This window comes from Trachurus trachurus (genome assembly GCF_905171665.1).
Source record: "Trachurus trachurus genome assembly, chromosome: 17".
Classification (NCBI taxonomy): Eukaryota; Metazoa; Chordata; class Actinopteri; order Carangiformes; family Carangidae; genus Trachurus; species Trachurus trachurus.
In genome coordinates this window covers 28922089-28943172 of record NC_139900.1, presented here as the reverse complement: position 1 = coordinate 28943172, position 21084 = coordinate 28922089, and the positions used below count along the sequence as shown (strand labels likewise).

The window sequence follows — 21084 nt, the reverse complement described above, 5'->3', positions numbered from 1 at the left end:
CCATTTTCAGTATTACTCTTGTTGCACATTTCTCAAAATGTCTATCTGCTATTATATAATTCTTCCCTCCTTTGTTTCCTGCCCTGTATATTTGATAGTCTCTGTTCGTATCTTGTCTCGTGTGTCACTTCAATATTGATGTACTCTTTGAGCCACACACAGAAACGTAAGACCTGATTAACGCAATAGACACCACAATTACCCTTTTGCTCTTCTGTTACCTTCACCTCCTCGCTTGCTACATTTTCCACATAAATAACTGTCACCATGCATAATGCAGAATAAGACCCTGGAACGCACAGTAGCTCCCCTATACTTCCCGGGACTTGAACTTCCCACGGTAACATTACACCATGTTCACTATAAGGCACTTGACCTTTGATCCCACAGGCCTGCCACAGTGAGTTTAATGTTTAAAGGGTTGAAGATCCTGCTAAATGCTGACGCTGGATCAGTTTGCACAGCTCTTTTCCAACCTACAGTCTACCGCTGATAAGGCAAGGACTGACCTGGCTGAATCACAGGCACGCAAAGCCATTTTCTGTTAAGTAGATTCCTTTGAATTCCTTAAGGGAATTTGACACTTAAAAGTTGAGCATGGTGATGCAACTCAAATATTCATGTGAGCTTGTTAATCCACTTTTCAAAAGGAATTATTAATAGGCCAACTTAGAATAGACTATGTAGATGCCTACAAGCAGTTCTGTCTTCCAGCTGTGTTACATAAAATATAATGAATTCAGCATCATCTCACCGGGGGGAGAGAGACAGAGACAGAGCGAGGGAGAGAGAGAGATAACTTGTTCTTGAGCATGACTGGTTTATAATGACGCCCTCGGTACATGCAGAAAAAACTTGGCAGATTTAGGCTGCTTTAGTATCTTTATCATGTAGGATTTCAAATCTATACATCTAATGACTGGATGTTTTACACAAACAGAGGCTGAAGAGCAAATCAGCCCTGAAGCTACAGTACCAAAGCTCCCTCTAGTGACCAGTTTTATATCTATGCATGCATGAATTACAGCACAATTTAAGATTTATTTGGAACACTTCATTAAAATTTAATTTTTTACATCTAGCAACAATTGAACTCAAAATAGTGCAAATATATTTTCATATATAGGATATTAAGTACTCTCTGTAAACATTTTTACAAATAATTAAAACATTCTGTCATTAAAGTTAAGAACAAATACATTTCACAACCAACAATTAAACTGTTTCTATATCAAATATATTTCCATATATAAATTCCATAGCTTATTCCATTAGGTATTAATTCCAAGAGGAGCGAAATTAACTGTATGTACTTCAATACTGCATCTGCAACCTTACATCAAGCACATTTCTGGTTCAGCTCAAAAACATTACAAACATCAGTTCTTTTCAATTTTTGTCAAGAGTTTTGAGGCCCCGTTTGCTCTACCAGTCGCAAGATGTTCTCTGATAGTCCTTTAATGTCGCTGTGTGTGTTGGGATGTGCAGCCAGAGCCTTCAGGAGTTCAGTCACGCCCTCCTTCTCCAGCATGCTGCTGTAATGTGACGCTATAAGATGGAGGCAGGAGAAGAAAATGAGAGGAACAGACGCTCAACCTCAACACAATCCTGTTATTAATAACATATCTATTTAAATCAATAATGTGGTAATTTTGAATGAGCAATTACAGAAACAAATTATATTCAGCTCTATTTTACATCTGTATGGAGACTACACAAATACCATAACCACTGCACAGCCCCCTACGTGCTCCCCATAGTCAGAGTTCCCTGGAATCTCCACAGTAGTGTGTGTGAGTAGTGTGTGTGTGTGTGTGTGTGTGTGTGTGTGTGTGTGTCTTACTGTTTTGACTGCAGACCAGATGTATGGCCCAGACTGCCCATAGCTGCACTCCTGAGGGCTGAAGAGTCTGAAGCAGAGGGCAAAAGGGACGGAACGACCTGTAATGAGGGAATCACAGTGCACCAAGATTTAAAAATAAATAAATAAATAAAAGTACCTTGAAGTAATCCTTGACATTTTACATTTATTTGTTTTGTGCTTGAGGTACCAGACAGCTGATTTTCATTGGCATCAGTGCAATCCCAGGAACACAGAATTTAAGTGTCACTTGCAGAAAAATCATTTTTCAAAATGTTTTCTTGTGACTGTCTTAGTTTTCTCTAGCACTCATGATAAATTCCGTGTGACAAATGCAGATATTCAAATAAAATTATATATACAAGAGGACTGATGATTGTGGAAAATGCATTCATACCATGCATATATTACATACATACAATCAGCTGGGCAAAATGTTATGTAAGAGTATTACAGAAAATAGAATGTGTAATTGAAAGGAAACAATTTAAATAAAGTGTTACGCAACACGCAGCTTCCATTTGATGTTGCACTGACCAGACAGAATGAGTAAATGCATTTAAAACAACTGCTTCTGAAAAGCTTCCTCTCTGATCTGTCCGGTTTGTGTCTCTCTCACCTGTAAGAGACCATTTCTCTCTGCAGTTGGGTCCATGTCATTATGGAAGTGTGCTGCAAAAAAAATAGAGACACATTGAAAAGAGCCAAAGGTGAGTTTTATTGTCTGTTCAATGAAAACCAGCATTCAAAACACACACCAACTGTGTCAGTATAGTAGTGCGGAGCTCCTCCTCCAGGGTCCAAGCCTCCGGTCTGGATGTGAGCTGCGCCAGTATCCCCCCGGCGAAGTAACGGACCCCAACCTCTACCTGGGAGTCCAGCAGGAGGCTGAGGATGTGCTCCAGCAGGTCCTCCTCCAGCAGGTCTGCCTGCAGCTCCTCCACCTCTGCTATATTGTTCTGCAACACAGGGAAAATGATAGCAGTGATGACAGCAGCAATAATTCCATTTTATTCCTAACAGCAAATTATTTTTTAACAATTTGGGGCAATTATGAATTTAATTTGACATGACTCCAACATTTAGATGGTGCTTGCTGTGACAGTATTAAAACCTAAATCTGGGAACAGTTGCAAAAACCACAAGAGCAGAATATTGTTATTTTGGTAGATACATTCTCCTGCAGCTATGGCATCTATTAGTGCAAATAAGCTATAGAAATGAGAACATGCCGTGCTGTGGCACTCGTGGCATATGGTCAAAACACATTTACACCACAGACACCCACCAGGAGGCCAAGAACTTTCTGTTGAATAGACGGTTCAGTGTAGTAGGACTGCAACAAAAAAATAGGAGAGAATTAGAGGGGAAATGTGTGTTTGTGACTCTTGGTGCACATGCATTTTCATGATATGTACATCTGTGTATTTCCTTTTTAAGGAAGGGGTCTGGTCTACCTCCAGAACCTCCTCGTACAGCTCCAGGCCCTGGCACTCTATGAAGTTGCGAGCTGCAGCGGGCATCTCATCCGTCAGGTTCCACAGAGCACTCAAGGCGAACTTCAGAGTGGAGTCCACCACTCCCACCATCGCCTTCTGCTGCACGATAGCCAGCAGCTGCTGTTAGAAGAGAAAGGAGGACACAGGACAGAAAAAAAAAAGAAATAACATTCTTGTCTGTAAACAAGATTAGAACAAATACAAGAAGCATCCTCTGGTAGGGAGACGTGCAGCACAGAATATAATTCACAGTTGTTAAATAAGATGATTTTCATGTTGATTTGTGGCATTAGACATACAATAAATAGAATGGAAATAACTGTGTAGAGGTCAGGTTGATTATATGCACACTGAGAGAAAAAGTGATTGGATAATGAAGTGACATTAAACAGAAAATAATGTGTTCATGAAATAATGAACTGACAGGGATCAGATGAACGTATTATAGTAGGTGAAAGGAAATATATCTGGTGAGAAAAACAGAAAGAGAGTCACTAATGAATCTCTGGTGCTACGTTTGGAACAAAATACTAAAAGTACCTTCATAATGGAGACATCCTTGCTGAGCTGTGCAATCTGCTCTGTGGACAACTGCAAAATAAAACAAAAAACACGAGTTCTTCTGGGAGTTTCATCCAGCTCTCTAAATGTCACACTTGAACAGCATGTTTTTATCCTGCAGGGAATATGGCCTCATTTAACAGGACTAAGTGAAAGCATAAAGCTGGCTGCTGAAAGTGGTGTCACAGAGCTACAGGCGCTGACCAACAGGTGCCATACTGTTTTCCTGAAGCGGACTAATGCACGGTAAGTGATCAGTGTCTTGACCTTGGCCACCAGAATGGAGATGACAGCCACAGCCATCCTCTGAAGGGTCGGATCCTCGTGGCTGCTCAGCCAGTTAATCACCAGCGTCGCTGCTAAATACCTGAAGCATAATCACAGCATGGGCAGAGGGAACGCAGCGTTACAGAAATATACAGATAATGTACAGACAAGCTTCAAGAAAATCTGAGTTCACGTCTGCGCTTTTACATCTGGAAGGACTATTTCTTTTGGCGGTTACACTTAAGGACTAAATATATTCTGCCTGGATCACACTCTACTGGAAAAACATTATAGCGCCACACTGTTAGTGCAGTGATTATCTTGGCTGCTGTATGACAGTGGGCCCATAACTCATATTAGAAGTGAATGAAAGTAAACTAACTTGTCAAATGGGACATCCTGCAGGATGTAGTCACTGCAAAGTGCCAGCAGACAGTTTTTCTGAACCTGGAGAGATGAAATATTTTACGAATTGAAGAAACATATGGGCATAAGAAAATACATAGCATACATGCAGATGAAGCCTTTTACAGTTACTGTTTGAAGATGGCAGAATGGAGCTTTAACCGAATGAAAATAGTAGAAAATATCAGATCAAGATGTGACACATGACAATCCAGCTGGTGGTGAACCCCTTTGTCACACTTACATTTTGCCGTTGTGTAACTTGAATGATATCATTATGGTTGTGTAATATGAAAGACGAGCGCTGACCTGGTGGTGGCTGGGGAAGGCCTTCATGGCGTGCAGCAGCTGGGTGACGGTGGAGGTGAGCAGGCTGACGGCCATGGCCGCCGCCATGTTCTGAGTGGTCAGGTTGAAGGCGCAGGCCGTGGCCACCAGGTGGACGTGCAGGGAGGAGGGGTGGCTCTGCATCCCACTCAGCACCAGCTACAGGAAACAGGAGGTCCGTGTCATAATCACATGTGTTTTTAGGATCAGAGACTGTTCGTGTTTGTGACTCCTGTCAGTGGGCTGGAAACTGTTGAGAACAATTCCCGGCTTTGTATTAGTGCGTAGCCTTCCTACCTCCTACAGCCTCTCACCAAACCAGCTGTGGAGCTGCATGTTGCTCTTTATCTGCGAGGCTCCACTAGAAAGAGCCTCATTAAGTCCCCTCTCCTCACATCTAAGTACAGTAATCAAAATGTCGAGATCACAGGACTATTTCACTGTAGCTGTCCTGCATGCTCAAACTGAACACAGACAAAGATAAAGCCCTCAACAAACACGAGTGGAAACTAAAAACACTGAAATTAAAGTCCCTCTTTGAAGATTACAGTTATACTCAAGCTTATGAATAGCACAAGATTTTCTTTCATCTATTGTTCCATGAATGTGAATTTCTAAATGTTTACATATGGTTATATAGCACATGTGCAGTGTTGGGGCTTGTTACTCAAAAAAGTACCGGTAATATATTACACATTACTCTCAAAAATAGTAATGCCTTACATTACTTGATAACTCCCTGGAGAAAGTAATTACATTAGTTACATTTTTTTGTACTTTGTAAAATTGCCTGAGATACATAAGATGGAAGGAGAACATACATGATGTGTTTGAATCTCCATCCGTCAAAAGTGTCTTTAGGCAGCGGGGGGTCTTCAGGCAAGGCGCATGCAGCAGCATGTTCTGCTCGTGTCGTTGACGCTGCCATTTTTATCCCATCTCCCCTTGAGGGTGGCGACTAACCAATCGGTGATGGTGAACGATACCTCGTGCCAAACCCCAACCAATCACTGTTCCAGTATTGAATGAATGTACTCTTGCACTCTGTTGTGCGATGCGTGTCTTGCAAAGTTGCTACTATTCTGTTGAAAACTGATTAACCTAGCAGTGTAACGTAAGTAACGAGCTGGGCGACTGTAATGTGATTACTACATTCAGAACAGTAATGCTTTGCACTGAAAAAAGTAATGTGATTACAGTTACACCCAATACTGCACATATGTTTATTTTTATGTACTGGTTTCCCTTGAAAAAGGCTGAATATTGGCTGAACTGACTAGTAGTAAAAAAAAACTAGTAAAACTACAACATCTCTTCCTGTAGATTATAAGTGTTATAGATATTGTGAAACACAATAATTAAAAGGAAAGTTCAACATTTTGGCAAATTGGCCCATTGCCATAATCGCTGTAATCATAGCAGTAGGTTCGTTACCTTTATTTCTCGGTGTAAGCTATTTTTAGAACGGCGGAGCAGAGCAGCAGGCTGCTCAGAGCTACGCTATGGAGGCTAAAGGAATTTCTTGGTTTCCCTCATCAAACTCATCAAATACAAAATCCCAAAACTCCAAAACACTGTCGTGGACAAGTTGTGACCTGCACAATCACAACGCTATGAGATAATAATGGAACGTTACGAAACGGAGCCGTCTTCGAGGTAAATACAGGGTAAATACAGAGTCTGCTTGCTGAAAAACTGTCCCTGAACGCAACGCGCATCAGCGGTTTTGCATGAATTTACCTCTAAAACAGCTTCGTCTCGTAACGTTCTGTTATTATCTCATAGCGTGGTGATTGTGCAGCTCACAACTTGTCCACGACAGCGTTTTGGAGTTGTTGGGTTGTGTATTTGATGAGTTTGATGAGGGAAACCAAGAAATTCCATTAGCCTCCATAGTGTAGCCCTGAGCAGCCTGCTGCTCCGCTCCGCTGTTCTAAAAATAGCTTACACCGACAATTAAAGGTAACAAACCTACTGCTATGACTATAGCGATTATGGCAATGGGCCAATTTGCCAAAATGTTGAACTATCCCTTTAAAAATCTCATTTAAATTGCAAATTGTAGCTGTAATTATAGTTTCCTACAGCCTGGTTCTTGGTGAAATAATTGAGATTTTAATTTTGTGTCTGTTGATTAATTCATGTTCCATGTATGACATGAGTGCAGCCAACAAACGACCCAGAACACAATACCTGTAGCATGTCTGGTCGTGGTTTGTCGATGTCTGTGGTTAGATTGTAGAGATGGACGAGGGCCTTTCGTATGAAACACTCTCTGTCTCTGTAGCGTCTCAGGGCCTCACACACCTGGTTCTCATTAGCCTCTCCGGTTACCTGAACATACACAGCGGATCAGCAGCGTCACACGGACAGGAAATGCAGCCGGCATATTCCGTAAATACAGAACAAGGAGCCTTGAGACAAATTCAAATGAGAAACTTATGTGTGAGTCAAGCTCATGTGTCTGTCTACCCACGGTGTCCTGACATCTCCCAGACCAGTTGCACGACATCTGCTCAACATGCTTACTTTTAGGTTTTCCTGTGTAGAGAGGACATCACAGGAGCTAACCCCGGTGGCGAGCAGGCCCAAGAAGACGAGCCCACTCCTGGTTTCCACAAACACCCGGATCGCAGCCTCGGTGACCATCGTCCGCCCAGAGATATCTAGAGAAACAAGAGAAGGCAGAACCTGGGGACTCCCCTCCAGAAGCTGTTGCACCGCCTCATCCCCGTCTCTCCCATCACTGTCATCCAAGTGGTCATCTGAAAAGTCCAGATGCTTCAGGGCGTGAAGCTGGCTGAGGACAAAGAGCAGCCTGGCGGGTGACATGTCCAGCTGCCGCAGTCGGTGGGCCATTAAAGACCTCAGGGTGTTCTTGCACTGGAGGAGAGCTGTGAGGTTTGAGACGGCGCTGCAGGATATGTCCAGCGTCTCCAGCTGAGGGAGAGCGCAGATATCTTCCAGGGCAGCGTCACTCAGGTCCGTGTTGGCCAAGCTCAGCGTCCTCAGTCCCTGCAGAGAGCTGAAGCCGACTCTGAGCCCTCCGTCCGCCTCCAGAGACTCCCAGTCCAGATGGAGCCCATTGAGGGACAACCTCTGCAGGCTGGACGTGCAGTGCAGGTTGGAGGCCAGGGCTGAGACAACGTTAGCCGCAGTGAGGCCACCGGGGACCCAGGAGGCATCTAGTTCTTGGAGACGGTGAGGGCAGAGGGCCAGGCGGAAAGCTTCTGCAGATACTGGGCGGCAGCGGATGGAGGCTCGACGCAGGCGGAGCTCTTCGCAGTTTCGGAAAATCCCAACAGTTGTGTCATTCAGTATCCCTTGTAGGAGAGGAGCAAACACAGCCATGTTGTAGGAAAAAGGAGCATCAGTTTAGCCACATTTATGTTTGTGGAGCAGAATTTTTCCCATAATTTCAGCCTGGCATAGCACACAGTCAGCTAACAAATCATAAGATGACAGGGTGAGCTAGGGACAATGATATTCTCACATTATACAGGAGCTTGTGTGCATGAAGAATGACACCTAACTTGTTTTTATAACTGCATGGTTTCCCACTGCTGGAGCCTTTTCCATCCCCCTGACCTACCTGTAGCTGCCATCTTTTGCAGCAGCTGGTCAGCCATCTCCTGTGGGAACAGTGGGGTCCAGCTGAGGCTCATGGAGCCGTCAGCTCGCCGGTTGCACAGGGAGTCCAGGCTGTGGCACACCTGGGCCAAACAGAGGTCGTACAAGCCCTGGGGGCCTTCAGCATCCTGCCACACATCACCAGGTAACAAGAGGAGTCACATCACTGGATTGTTGATACATAGGTAGTAGGTATAAGCAAGCACAGTGATCTATGGCTGGTTCAACATGAAATAACATGAGTGTGTTGAGTGTTTTTCCATCTCTAGGTTGTAACGTTACAGGATCTATTTTCTTCATTGCTTGAAGTTGTTCACATTAAACACTTTTGTAAAGCACATAGGCTAAACCCCCGACAGTTGTCTCAGGCTTTTTTTCCTCAGGGCTCAACAGATCCACACTGACACAGGATCTCTAACACTAGTCTATATTTATCCACAACAGATGAACCGACGTGCAGCTCGTCTAAATCACCTAATCCCAGCGCTCTGTGTAGGGCAAAGTGGACAAATGCAACCAAACCTCACGGTTAAACAGAAATGACTGAGGAAGACTAAGTAGAAAGGGAAGGAAGGGTCAAACTCACCATGTTCAGTAATGTAACGTAAAGTGTGTCAAGTAAACAGTCGACTGGAGAAAAGTAAACAAACGAAAAACACGGAGACACGTCGTTTAGCAGCGTTTACGTCAGGAGTCATCATGAAAATCCATTTCCTCTCCAGTCATTAGAGAAAAGTTGCGACATTTCCGTTTGTTTATTTAGTTTTTAAGTCGCTGCCGCCGGACCGGTTGTCGAGTCAACGGTCACAGGATGACCGCTTCCTATTGGTCAGTCCGCGTGACGTCACCGGGGCTTGACCTGAAGGTTCGTTAGCTGTTTATGAGATTGGATACTGCAGCCTAATGTTGATACAGGGGGTTTTATTTGACTCAATGTGAAGCGCTTCTTTCTTTCTTTCTTTCTTTCTTTCTTTGTGTGTGTGTGTGTGTGTGTGTGTGTGTGTGTGTGTGTGTGTGTGTGTGTGTGTGTGTGTGTGTGTGTGTGTGTGTGTGTGTGTGTGTGTGTGTGTGTGTGTGTTTTCCACCTATTGACTTGTTAGGCCTTGTATATTTTGTCATATGATCCAGGATACAGGTAGCCTACTATACAATACCTTTAAAAAATTCTACAATACCTTTGATTGATTGTAAATCAAGAGACCATGGACCATGTGATGTAGGCTATTTGCTGACTGGAGCCGTCTGAATAAAGGTGTCTGTCTGTCTGTCTGTCTGTCTGTCTGTCTGTCTATCTATCTACTAACTAATCAGTAGGCTATGTGTGGGTGGAGGGGGCAGTAAACTCCTTTAGCCACAAGGAGGGGCTCACAGAGAAAGATGATTCTTGGACCATTTCACAAGAGACTAATTCTACTTCCTAAATTAAAAAGAATATTATGAATGGTGGCCAACTGGGAGGATAAAAATGAGGATCACTTATCAACACTAACACTCGGGGTCAGGGACATGGCCTTGCTTACATTGCCTCTCTGGTGTGATATTAGAGCACAAATGAAGCATGGAAGCATCTGATTAGGACACAGCAATGTTTTCCAAACTCAAGAGACAAAATATTAAATGTTGGGCCCCCTTGGTCGACTGTGATCCCAGGTTTGGGAACCGTTGTTCCAGACTGCAAGGGCCACTTAAGAGTTGGGCTTTCTAAAAGTAAAGCACGTACAGAAAATGAACGACCATGCTTTAAATGTTTTCCCCAGTCTCTTTCCATAACAATTATGTCATTTATTTAAATTATACGACCTCTATTACATACAACCCAGAGCCATAGAGATATAACTAACCACCTGGGAAGCACACACTCTCAATAACATGCACACAAACATATGTCCTCACACATATGTGGGTCACACGCAAGCCCCCGCACTGTGCACATATACACACTCCTACATTATTAATGCCCTGCCTTGATTGCTCATAAGCAAAACTGTCCTCCCACATGCTGAAGTATGTCTCCCCACGCAGAGGATCCCCATGCATCAAAGCCTGTGCTTCCTCCTCAAATCCAAAACATTTAGCTGAGGGGTGTTTTTTTTTTTTTTTGTCTGCAAAGCCCTCTGCATATTGTCCTCATAACAAAATAAACACAGCTGCCAATAGCTCTTGGATTGCAGTGAGAGGCACACACAACCCATATACGGAGCAAACAGAAAAGAAGCTCTCACATCCAAAACAGACCTCCTGTTATTATGTCAAAGCTACTGAATTGCCAGAATCGTTCAGTCATTAGATTAGAGCTGATAGGAAACAGCTTTGTGAGGAGGAGTAAGTAGACTGTGAGAAATATAGACATGAGTGAAACTGGCAGATGTGTGTGTGTGTGTGCATGTAGGCCTACGTGTGTGTGTGTCAGGAAGAAATAGAGAGTGTATGTCATCAACCTCTACAAGCCTTACAGACAAATTGCATGTGTGGGAGACAAACTAACCTCCTAAACAAGATCTTATAAGAATGAAATGATGACAGCTCGCCTGATTTTGTGTGTCTTCACTGCTCTCACTGACTCCCAGCCGATCTGATTCCCCACTGTTTTTCATTTTGTGGTGAAACCATGCATCAGGAGCAGACTTTGACTTTTTACCTAAACTTTATGTGACATCAGAGGAGGAAGGCAGGGCCAAGCCTTCCCACTGCTCAAACCACAGAGAAAAATCGCCCCATCAGCCTCCCTCTTTTCTGGGTATGGACCACCCTCCACTGTTGTCTCCTGGTGGACGGCGTCTGCTCGTGCAGGCCTTCATTCTCAATGAGAGCAAAGACAGAGGGAGACATGAGAGTGAGAGGAGGAGAATGGAGAGCATGAACCTGCACAGGAACCACAACTGAGACACCAAACTGGGTCTTACCTGCACACCCTGGACCACTGAGTGATCCCACTGACACAGGTAAGATTTTTATTTTTATTTTTATTTTTTTTAGGGGGAGGGGGTTGGGCTTCTCATGATATGATTGTTTGAAATAAAAATTATATATCTTCTATAGAGAATTACGGAAATGGCCGATACCTTAGATCTAGAAGTCATAACTGCAAATACAGAAAATGTTATTTACAGATAAAAGTTGAGGAAAGAAGATGAAAGTGGGAACCTCTTGAGCTCCATGACACTTCATGAAAAACTGTGAAGCACTGTAAAGCACTTGAGTTAAGCTTTTGAGTATTCACATGTGTTTTTTAAAAAGTCCATATGTCCGTGTGGCATAAATCCCATATGTAGCCTATAGCTTATGCATCATGTCATCCCCCTTAGCAGACGGACCTAATCAGTGGCACCATCAGTTGTGGCTTAATTGGCACAGTCCTAAAAATCTGCCGGCCAAGAGCAAAAGCCACAACAAAGTTCAACTTTCTTTAAAAAAAAAAAGGGCACTTTCTGATTCCTGTTCATTCATTGTAGCTATATGTTGAAATAAAGTCGGAAAAAAATTAGGGGACATAAATGCAACTTTCCGGGGTTATGGTTTTTGATGGCTCGAATGTAAAAGAGAATCTTTTAATTGAGGAGCTTAGCAGGAAACAGTCAGAGCTCAGTGAAGGCACTTAGAGTCAGTGGACCTATTGGCAATGTCCCCTGTTGCTCTGGGCTGGGAAAACCAGCCACCGCAAAGTTTGACCTGTCTGGTTGCAAGGACTGCATTAATATAGATGAGGTGGCTGGATCTGGTCAGGTCTGGCTCTGAGTGAGGAGAGGAGGAGAGGAGAAAATACCCTTTTTAAAAAGTCAACAAAAAAACGGCTGCTGCGGCCGACTTGATGAAGACCAGCAGGGTGCGAACGACAGAGAGAAACCTGGTGGTAATAACTGCCGATGAGATTCACAGCCCCGGCCAAGGAGCCTCTGTGTAAACACTGTCACTCCTGTCAAACTGGGGCCTGTGAGATTCATATTGTGTGGTTGGAGACGTGCAGACGGGCCAATTGCTGAGACCGAGCTATTGAAGTGGATGACCTGTGATTACGGAAAGACAGGAAAAAGTCCTCTACTCCTAATAATAACTGACTGACAGTGCCAAGGTGCCTCTGAGCTGCGACACATGGCTCATTTTCCTTTGCCCAAAGATGGATTACAATCTGTGGTAAAACAAACAGTAGCTTGTTCCATATATTAAACAAAGCTCCAACTACGTAGTTATTGAAAATTTAAGTTTGTCAAGGTACTTTCTTTCTGTCAAGAAGTATTTGTACCTCATCAAAACACAAAAGCTTGGTATTATATATTTCCCTTCAGGCAAGCATGTTTTTTCCTCTGACAATGATAAAAGGATACTATTCTGCTACAGCAGCAGTTTGAGTTTAGGTAATGCTCTGGGATCTGTCCCATTAACTGTGGTCAGGACTCTTCAGTGCAACTAAACATCAAGAGGAGACCACAGAAATGATTCAAAGCCCCTGCTGTCGCTGCCTTGGACTCGTTTAGTTCTGCTCCTTTGCCATCTGTTAAAATCCTCAGCGGATTTATTTTTGATGAGCTCTGATATGAAGTCATATTGTATGCCTGTCAGAGGTGTTAGATGAAGGTTACTCCTTGGCTATATCCATCAGACTGCCTTCTGGTTGGATTTGGCATGACGGCCAAAATCAGCCTGCAGTTGGCTCTTCGGTAGCCCCACATCCAGAGCCAAGCCTCGCTATTGAATATGGAAGGAGGGATCTTTCACTTAGCATGCATTTTTTTGAACGTCACCCACCCCTGCTTCATTCGTTGTGCTGTCAAAACCAATAAGATCAAAACACAGGCTTTCCTTCCAAAAATAGACTCCAGAAAACATTACTCATAAATCAGGGATTCCTGCTCCCCCTGCTGCTCCTCATACATAAGTTTCTTTTATTCCTAACCAAGTTCCAATTTAGCTATTTGTATCGGTCAGACAGGAATGGCAGTAGTTGAGACCCACTCGCAACCACCTGCCGACTTTTACCATTTTGTTCATTATGGCTCTGCCTACACCTCAGGAATCCATCAAAGACTGGCAGTGGATGCTAGCCCATTAAAGTGATGTGTTCAGTGACATCCACGGCCAGTAAGCCCCTGTTATGCCAGATATGGTTCACTTTCAGTCAAACGTTTCATCAGACTCAAAGGTTTTTTGACTTACTAATTCCCATGAGCCACTGCAGGTGCACTCAAAGGCTATAGGGGAGGTTAGTGGAAGGTCCAGCCCAGGAGATCTACAGAAATATGAAAAACAGATCTCTGCACTTGCCCACACCCAGACACCTGATACTGATGTGGTGAGGGCCTTAATGAAAGACAACCCATGAGGGAATGTATTGAAAATGTGAGTTACGATAACAGATTTGTGGTGGGTGGGTGGCACTGCTTTTACTTCACCACAAGGGAACCAGAAGGTAGAGCTTGCCAAGGGCAGGTCTGTCTGCAGTACTTGATGTGTGAAAGCAGCTGTGCTTGTGTCAGAGTCTGCTAATTTTCACTTTAATATTTGAATGCTCACTTACTTCAGAATTAAACAAAACTCTTGTGTTGAGTCTTGACTGGAAAATCTCTCCCGTTTCACGCCAAGAGTCACTTTTGGACTACTTAGGATGTGCAGGCTGAGTGGTTATGTTGGATTATCAAGTGAAGGAAAGAAAACATCTGCGTAGCGCTGTAGGCCTCTGGTAGTGTGCCTGATAGGAAATTGGAAAGATGAGTGGTAGCATGAAAGGAAGCAAATACTTGGACCAATTTAAAGAATAAGTCTGGTGATAGTCTATATTTCTCTTACGTCAACATGTAAAATGAAAAATACTGAAATCAACAATTAACTCATACAACTTACAAGTATTGTCAGTGTAGCCGTGTCATAGCGTAATCCTCTGTGTCATAGAGCTGCACTGTTGTCCAGGAACTATACAGTGACTGAGCCAATGGGTGTTGCCCTCAGTGACATGTCCCTTCATGATAATGAGCATGGGCCCTGTGGTTCATTTTGAGACAATTCCCTTCTGGTGCTTTCAATATTTCTAGACATGAAATGTGTATTTTTCCACAGCTGAAAATAGTCCACAACAATCACACTATCTTAGCAGAGTCTAAAGCCCTGCTAGCTGAATATGTACATACGGTAGGCAGGTGGAGCTTCATGCTAATTTCTACCTAATGTTATTGACAAAATTAAGCTGAGGAATGTCACCATGTTTTTTCTGGTGTTTAATCAACAACAAAAGTAGGTCCTACTGGATAGACTGAAATTCCAACTTGATGATGAAGTTGTTATTCATTCCCATGAGACCACGAATGCCTCTACACACGAACTCACAGACAATAGTCCCTATTTCACCCTGGGTGAACCGTAGGAATCAATGGACTTGGCAGAGTGTCAGAGAATGTGTAGGGAGGTTAAAATATTGACAGATGGACCATGTTTTAGCTATGTGATGTTTAAGTATGATAGTATGACATCAATCATATAATTCAAATGAAATAGTGTAAAATTGTCTCTCTGTTTACAGATTTGTAGCTTGTTTGGTGATAAAGAGAGGAAGAACCATGGGACCTGGAACACGGAGCCTTTTTATTCTGTTAGGTTTGACCCTCTGGAGCAGCAGCCAAGCTCTCACCAAAAACCCCATTCTTTCCCGGATACGAAGGGCTCCAGAGACCGGTGGCGAAAACAAAAAGTGCTCTTATACCTTCCTGGTCCCTGAACAGAAGATCACAGGCCCCATCTGTGCTGCCCGAGGTTACTCAACTGACAAGGACAGAGTGACGCGCCTTGATGTGGCTGCAATACGCGACCTCCTGTCAAAGCAGCGTCGAGAGATGGAGACGCTGAAGCTGGTGGTGGACGTGGACGGTAACCTGGTAAATGAGATGAAGCTATTGAGGAAAGAGAGCAGGAACATGAACTCTAGGGTGACTCAACTCTACATGCAGCTGTTGCATGAGATCATCAGGAAGAGGGACAACTCACTGGAGCTGGCTCAGCTCGAGACACGCATCCTTAACGCCACCACTGAGTCACTCCGTCTGGCCTCCAGGTACAGGGAACTGGAGGCCAAATACGCAGCCCTGTCTGCCGTGGTGAACAACCAGTCGGTGCTGATCGGAGCACTGGAGGAGCGCTGTATGCAGGTGTACAGCCGCAGACATGAGCACCCACCCATGGGACCTCCGCTGGTGCAGGTGGTGCCTGAGAACATTCCTGTTAATACACCACGTTTCACCAATGAGATCCAACGAGACAACACCCGGTTTGCTCGGGAGAGAGGCTCTCGCTCTGGACCGTCACCCACAAGCGGTACCCTGGAGAAACCTCCTGAGAGAAACTTCAGTTCTGAAGGTGAGTGAGTAAGAGAGTGATCCATCCATCCATCCATTCCTTGATTTGGTCACGCAAAATCCAAAACAGTCATGGTGAAATGTAGAGCAGTCGTGACTTTGCAGGCCAACCATAACAAAATAATAATCTCTGACTTTGAATACAGCTGCAGGTGGGCTGGTGGCCTCATTTTCAAAGGTTAGAGATTTGCAAATTCAGCTGGAACTCTGCTCCCCTGCTCAACAGAAAGAACACAAACCAGGGTGGAAATAAAAATGTTGTAATGTCTGAATTGAGGCCGGGGACTTAAACCAAAGCAGAGAAAAAGACCTAACCAGTGCGATTTTGCTCATCAACAGAAATTCCTGACACATTTAGATTGCCCTCGCCCAAGAATAATAAAGTGAGTAGGATTTCGTTGCAGCTGTGTATGAAAATGATCCTGTAAAAGACTGTTCCATTGCATGTGAGATGTGGACAAAACCCAGGCTGCCGTGATTGGCTCCTGCAAAACCACAGAGTAGATGCACTTCTGGTATACTTCATAAAGTAAATGAACTATACCTTTACCTTGCTATATTATTAGCTGGAAAGGGGTAGTCGCCCCTTTAAATAAACTCAGTGCTACATGTGCTTGTAATTAAAACTCTTTTTTTTTTTTCAATTACCTTGAAAAAGGACAGACTCACATACACCCATTTCAACACTGGGTTAACAAGAAATCTATTTTGGTCTTCCGACCTCAAATGTAGACAATTAATTTGTCATTGAAATGACTTAATTAGCTCCATTCTGCCACACTGTTCTGACAAGACATAGTAAACAATTGAATCTTTACATAGTGTATTACTCTGTCTGCTGGTGTGATTTTGCACATTTTTACTGGTCTATTCTACCTCACCCTGTGCCAGACACTGACTTAAGTGTTTCTTCATCATGTAAACTCCCTGCAAAGCCAAAATGTCGTCACTACATATTTAGTCAAGCTTGATCAGAGTCTGACTTTTATCATCTGTTTTACCATGAGGAATGCATTATCGAAACAACACTGTATGCTAACTGCATCTTAGCTAGTTGAGGAGACTTTGCTTACTTTTTCAGGCCTCTTTTCTACAAATAAAAAGTCAATTTCGATGCTTTTAGTCGTACTTGAGATAGCAGATGAATCTAAACGGACCAGGCATGCTAGCTAGCCCAGCATAGCTTCCCTTTAGACTGTCCAAACACGCAACACAGTATCTGATTTCACATGACAAGTGATGACAACCTGCCTGCTTCGTTTATTGTTCTTTCCCCTCCAGGTCCGTTCAGAGACTGTCTTGGGGCGCAGGAAGCCGGCCACAGCACCAGCGGCATGTACCTGATCAGACCAGACGAAGCAGAGAGGCCAGTGCAGGTCTGGTGTGAACAGGATATAGACAATGGTGGCTGGACTGTCATCCAGAGCAGGAGAGATGGATCAGTTAACTTCTTCAGGAACTGGGATAACTATAAGGTGATGACAGTGACACGTCCGCTGCCCTGCCTGTCTCTTTTCTTTTCTCTCTCCGCTTCTGAATACTTGGCTCGTCAAGAGACAACAGTGGTGGCGTTACATGACCCCTCGAAAGGAACCATCTGGGGTCCTAAGAGCTATATCCTGGGCCAGTACCCTTGTGTTTTCACTTACTGTAAAATATAACGCCCTGTCAGCAACACTATTCGTCCGAGGTTCATTTGGTTTGAGATTCCCATTATGAAACATTAGATGGCCCACAAGGAAGGTATGTTCCACAGCTCAATCTGCAGGCATTTCTTTCCGAAACCACTACTACTATGGTCTATGGCCTTCCTGGATGGATAGCTGGTTGGCTTACTGCACCACACTATATGGAGCCCACTCATCAAAGCTCTGTGAGAATTAGATGGAGTATATCACTGCTGGCAGCCTCAGCAATTCACTGTTCCATTCAGCCCGGCCAGGCTTGTGTGCATGTGTAACTGCAAGCTAAATTGCTCTCCTCAACATTGATTTGCCTCTGAGCTCTCCCACAAAGCCACCACATGTACGTACACACACACACACACACACACACACACACACACACACACACACACACACACACACACACACACACACACACACACACACACACACACACACACACACACACACACACACACATACACAGCACCAGAGAGGAGGCCCCGGACTGAAACCCTACATCATTCATCATCTGCTGGCTCACCCAGCTAATCCACAATCACAAACCTCAACCTCCTTCACCAAGTGAAGTGTTCTGGAGGCACATGGCCAGACGTAGATTGCTTGAGGTTATTCAACACAAGCAGCCATTCCAGTTTCGCCATTCCAGTTGATCCAAGAGATCTGTGGGGTTTGAGCGATGAACCAGCATGGAGAAGATAGATGCTTATTTTCCAGCACAAGCTCGACAGCACATCTTTCAGAAGAATGTGAAAGACAGGGTCTCACCCCTTTGCCACGGCGCCTTTTCCTTTTGAAGTTTTGAGGCGTCATCAAAAAGAAAGTTTTCATTCGTCCTGTTAACAATCCCACAGTCTCTAAACCCTAAACAATTCTCAGGTTTCTAAACTTCCTGGGTTACCACATAACAAACAATGCACATTATTTTCTGTAATTTTTCTGTAACCTTCCCTTTGATCTTCCTTTGACTCAGAGCGGCTTTGGCAACATAGACGGCGAATACTGGCTTGGTCTGGAAGGCATCTACAATTTAGGAAGGCAGGGGGATTACAAGCTGTTGGTGGAGCTGGAGGACTGGATGGGAAAAAAGGTCTACGCTCAGTACAGCAGCTTCCACCTGGAGCCGGAGAGTGAGGGCTACCGCCTGCGGTTGGGCACCTACCAGGGCAACGCCGGGGACTCCCTCAGCAGCCACAACGGAAAACAGTTCACCACTCTGGATCGAGACAAGGATGCCTTCTCAGGTACACGAGGTCCCATATGATCTCCATCTAGTTACATCAGATTTAAAGGGATAGTTTACCCAAAATTGAAATTTCACTCATTATCTACTCAGCCTCATGTGGACTAAGGGCTGGGAGAAGTTTCAGAGTCCTCCGTGGCTTCTCTGAGTTACAGGGGGTCTCGGCATAGCAGTGCATGTCCATATAACGGTTGCAAATGGATACCAACTGTCTTCGTAACAAAAAGACACACCAAAAAACATCCAAATACCTTCATGCTGCTCGTATGTAATGTCCGTCTTGTATTGAAGCCCCGAAATGCGAAATTGTCCCAAAAAAAATTAAATAAGTCTATATTTCAAGCTTGTTTGTAGCGGAAGCTCCTCTTCCCGGTTCGTCAAATTTGGACGAACCAGGGTCTGTCCTCTTCCCAGTTCGTCCAAACAAGCTTGAAATATACACATATCTAATTTTTTTCGGGACAATTTCGCATTTCGGGGCTTCAAACTAAAAAAACTAAAACTAACTAAAACTAAACTTCAATACACGACGGACATTACATACGAGCAGCATGGAGGTATTTGGATGTTTTTTGCTTTTTGTTACGAAGACAGTTGGTATCCATTTGCAACCGTTATATGGACATGCACTGCTACGCCGAGACCCCCTGTAACTCAGAGAAGCCACGGAGGACTTTGAAACTTCTCCCAGCCCTTAGTCCACATGAGGGTGAGTATATAATGAATGAGAAATTTCAATTTTGGGTGAACTATCCCTTTAAACAAAATGTCAAGCCTCTCTTTTAAAATGGTTAAGTTCTTTGTCACTGGTCAAAAATTTGACACCCTTAAAAACACGTACGTGAGATGGGGTTGTTTACCTGAAGACCAACTGAACATTTCTCCCAGGCTGGGCCTCCCACGCTGCCTGGAGTCCCACAGTGCTCTATGGAGCAGAACCTCCACAGAAAATAAATAGTGGAAGCAAGAAAATCATGTGACATCACCATCAGATCTGTCTATAAGATTGCTGTGAGAATGTAAAGCTAAAGCATGTAGGAAGTCTTGTTGTAGAATGTTTATTTCCTAACGCTGTGTAATAGGCAATCTACTTGTGGACAGGAAAAAACACAAAGCAAAACAAAAGTGCTGATTTTCTTAAGGTGTTCTGTCAATATGTTGTCAATGTTTTCTGTTTCTGTTTTTCATAGAGCTAAACATCTCCTTCTTCTGCCCCCTACAACAGGTAACTGTGCCCATTTCCATAAAGGAGGCTGGTGGTACAATTCTTGTGGCCAAGCTAATCTTAATGGTGTCTGGTACACCGGAGGCGTCTACCGCAGCAAGTTCCAAGATGGGATCTTCTGGGCTGACTATGGAGGAGGTTTCTACTCCATGAAATCTGTTCGCATCATGATCAGACCCATAGACTGAGGAGATACAGTAAGCCAGGCTGGTCCACGGGCAGCTATGGAGGCCAGGTCACACTTGAAACTTCATTCTAAATCTTGACTGTATATGTCATCAGAAACTGGTTGATCCAAGATATAAAAAGAACCGCCCCAAGGGAGATTATCACCCATCAGCAGTGACTTGAGTCGCCTCCTGTAACAGAAATAGACCCTGTTTGAAAATTGTTCTTTTTATATATGATAGATGTACACATAGAGGGATTTAGGGGACGGGGCTATTTATAGTAAGCTATACAGCTCCTTTAATCACCAAACACATCATGGAAAAAGGAAATTAACAAAGTCCCAGCGTTTTGCAGTTGAATAATGCAAGTAGTCCATCTAATTAAGAAACCACGGTATTCATCAGGTCATCCCGTGTAGAGGAGGCACCACATCCTGACACAAGTTCATTGGTATTCATTTCATTCATAAGCTTTAAGTGTCACAGGATCTAAATGGACCTTTTCCTACCTCGCCAAGATAAACATCTGGGGGAAACACTCACATGGTATTTAACTTGTGCTTTACTTGATGGGAGCTGGAAACTACATTTTGCTAATTTCTATATAAATTTATCTAGACTTTGTATTCACTTGTTTATTTTTTCTCCCTACAGTTAACATGGCCTTTACGTTAAACTGTATGTTTAGCTACTTTGTCCAAGAGCAGATGACCAGAAACTGTAATTTATGTGTACATTAACTTATCATAACAGTGAAAAAGGGCCGGCTTTCCCAAGGGAACACTGAGAGATCGTACAGAAAACTAATTTCCTCCACTGTACATATGACAATCATTCTTAAAGTGTGCTTGCACGTATGGAAATTGCTGTTATA

General features: G+C 43.7%; 2 protein-coding genes across 2 annotated transcripts; one reads left to right on the top strand and one right to left on the bottom strand.

Moving 5' to 3' along the window:
• Window positions 1-1131: 1131 nt before the first annotated feature.
• LOC311000492 (protein zyg-11 homolog) lies at window positions 1132-9368 on the bottom strand. Its single transcript, XM_083991219.1, has 13 exons — window positions 9137-9368; window positions 8513-8678; window positions 7450-8243; window positions 7114-7254; window positions 4903-5079; window positions 4571-4635; window positions 4189-4288; window positions 3319-3480; window positions 3150-3197; window positions 2620-2820; window positions 2481-2533; window positions 1844-1941; window positions 1132-1548 (listed from the first exon to the last, which is right to left on the bottom strand). Exons 1-13 carry the CDS (start codon window positions 9137-9139, stop codon window positions 1400-1402), a joined length of 2157 nt encoding a protein of 718 aa, XP_083847345.1. The 5' UTR covers window positions 9140-9368; the 3' UTR covers window positions 1132-1399.
• A 1980-nt stretch (window positions 9369-11348) lies between these two features.
• Window positions 11349-21084, top strand: angptl1b (angiopoietin-like 1b). Its single transcript, XM_083991885.1, has 5 exons — window positions 11349-11492; window positions 15059-15888; window positions 17169-17362; window positions 18546-18816; window positions 20041-21084. Exons 2-5 carry the CDS (start codon window positions 15096-15098, stop codon window positions 20226-20228), a joined length of 1446 nt encoding a protein of 481 aa, XP_083848011.1. The 5' UTR covers window positions 11349-11492; window positions 15059-15095; the 3' UTR covers window positions 20229-21084.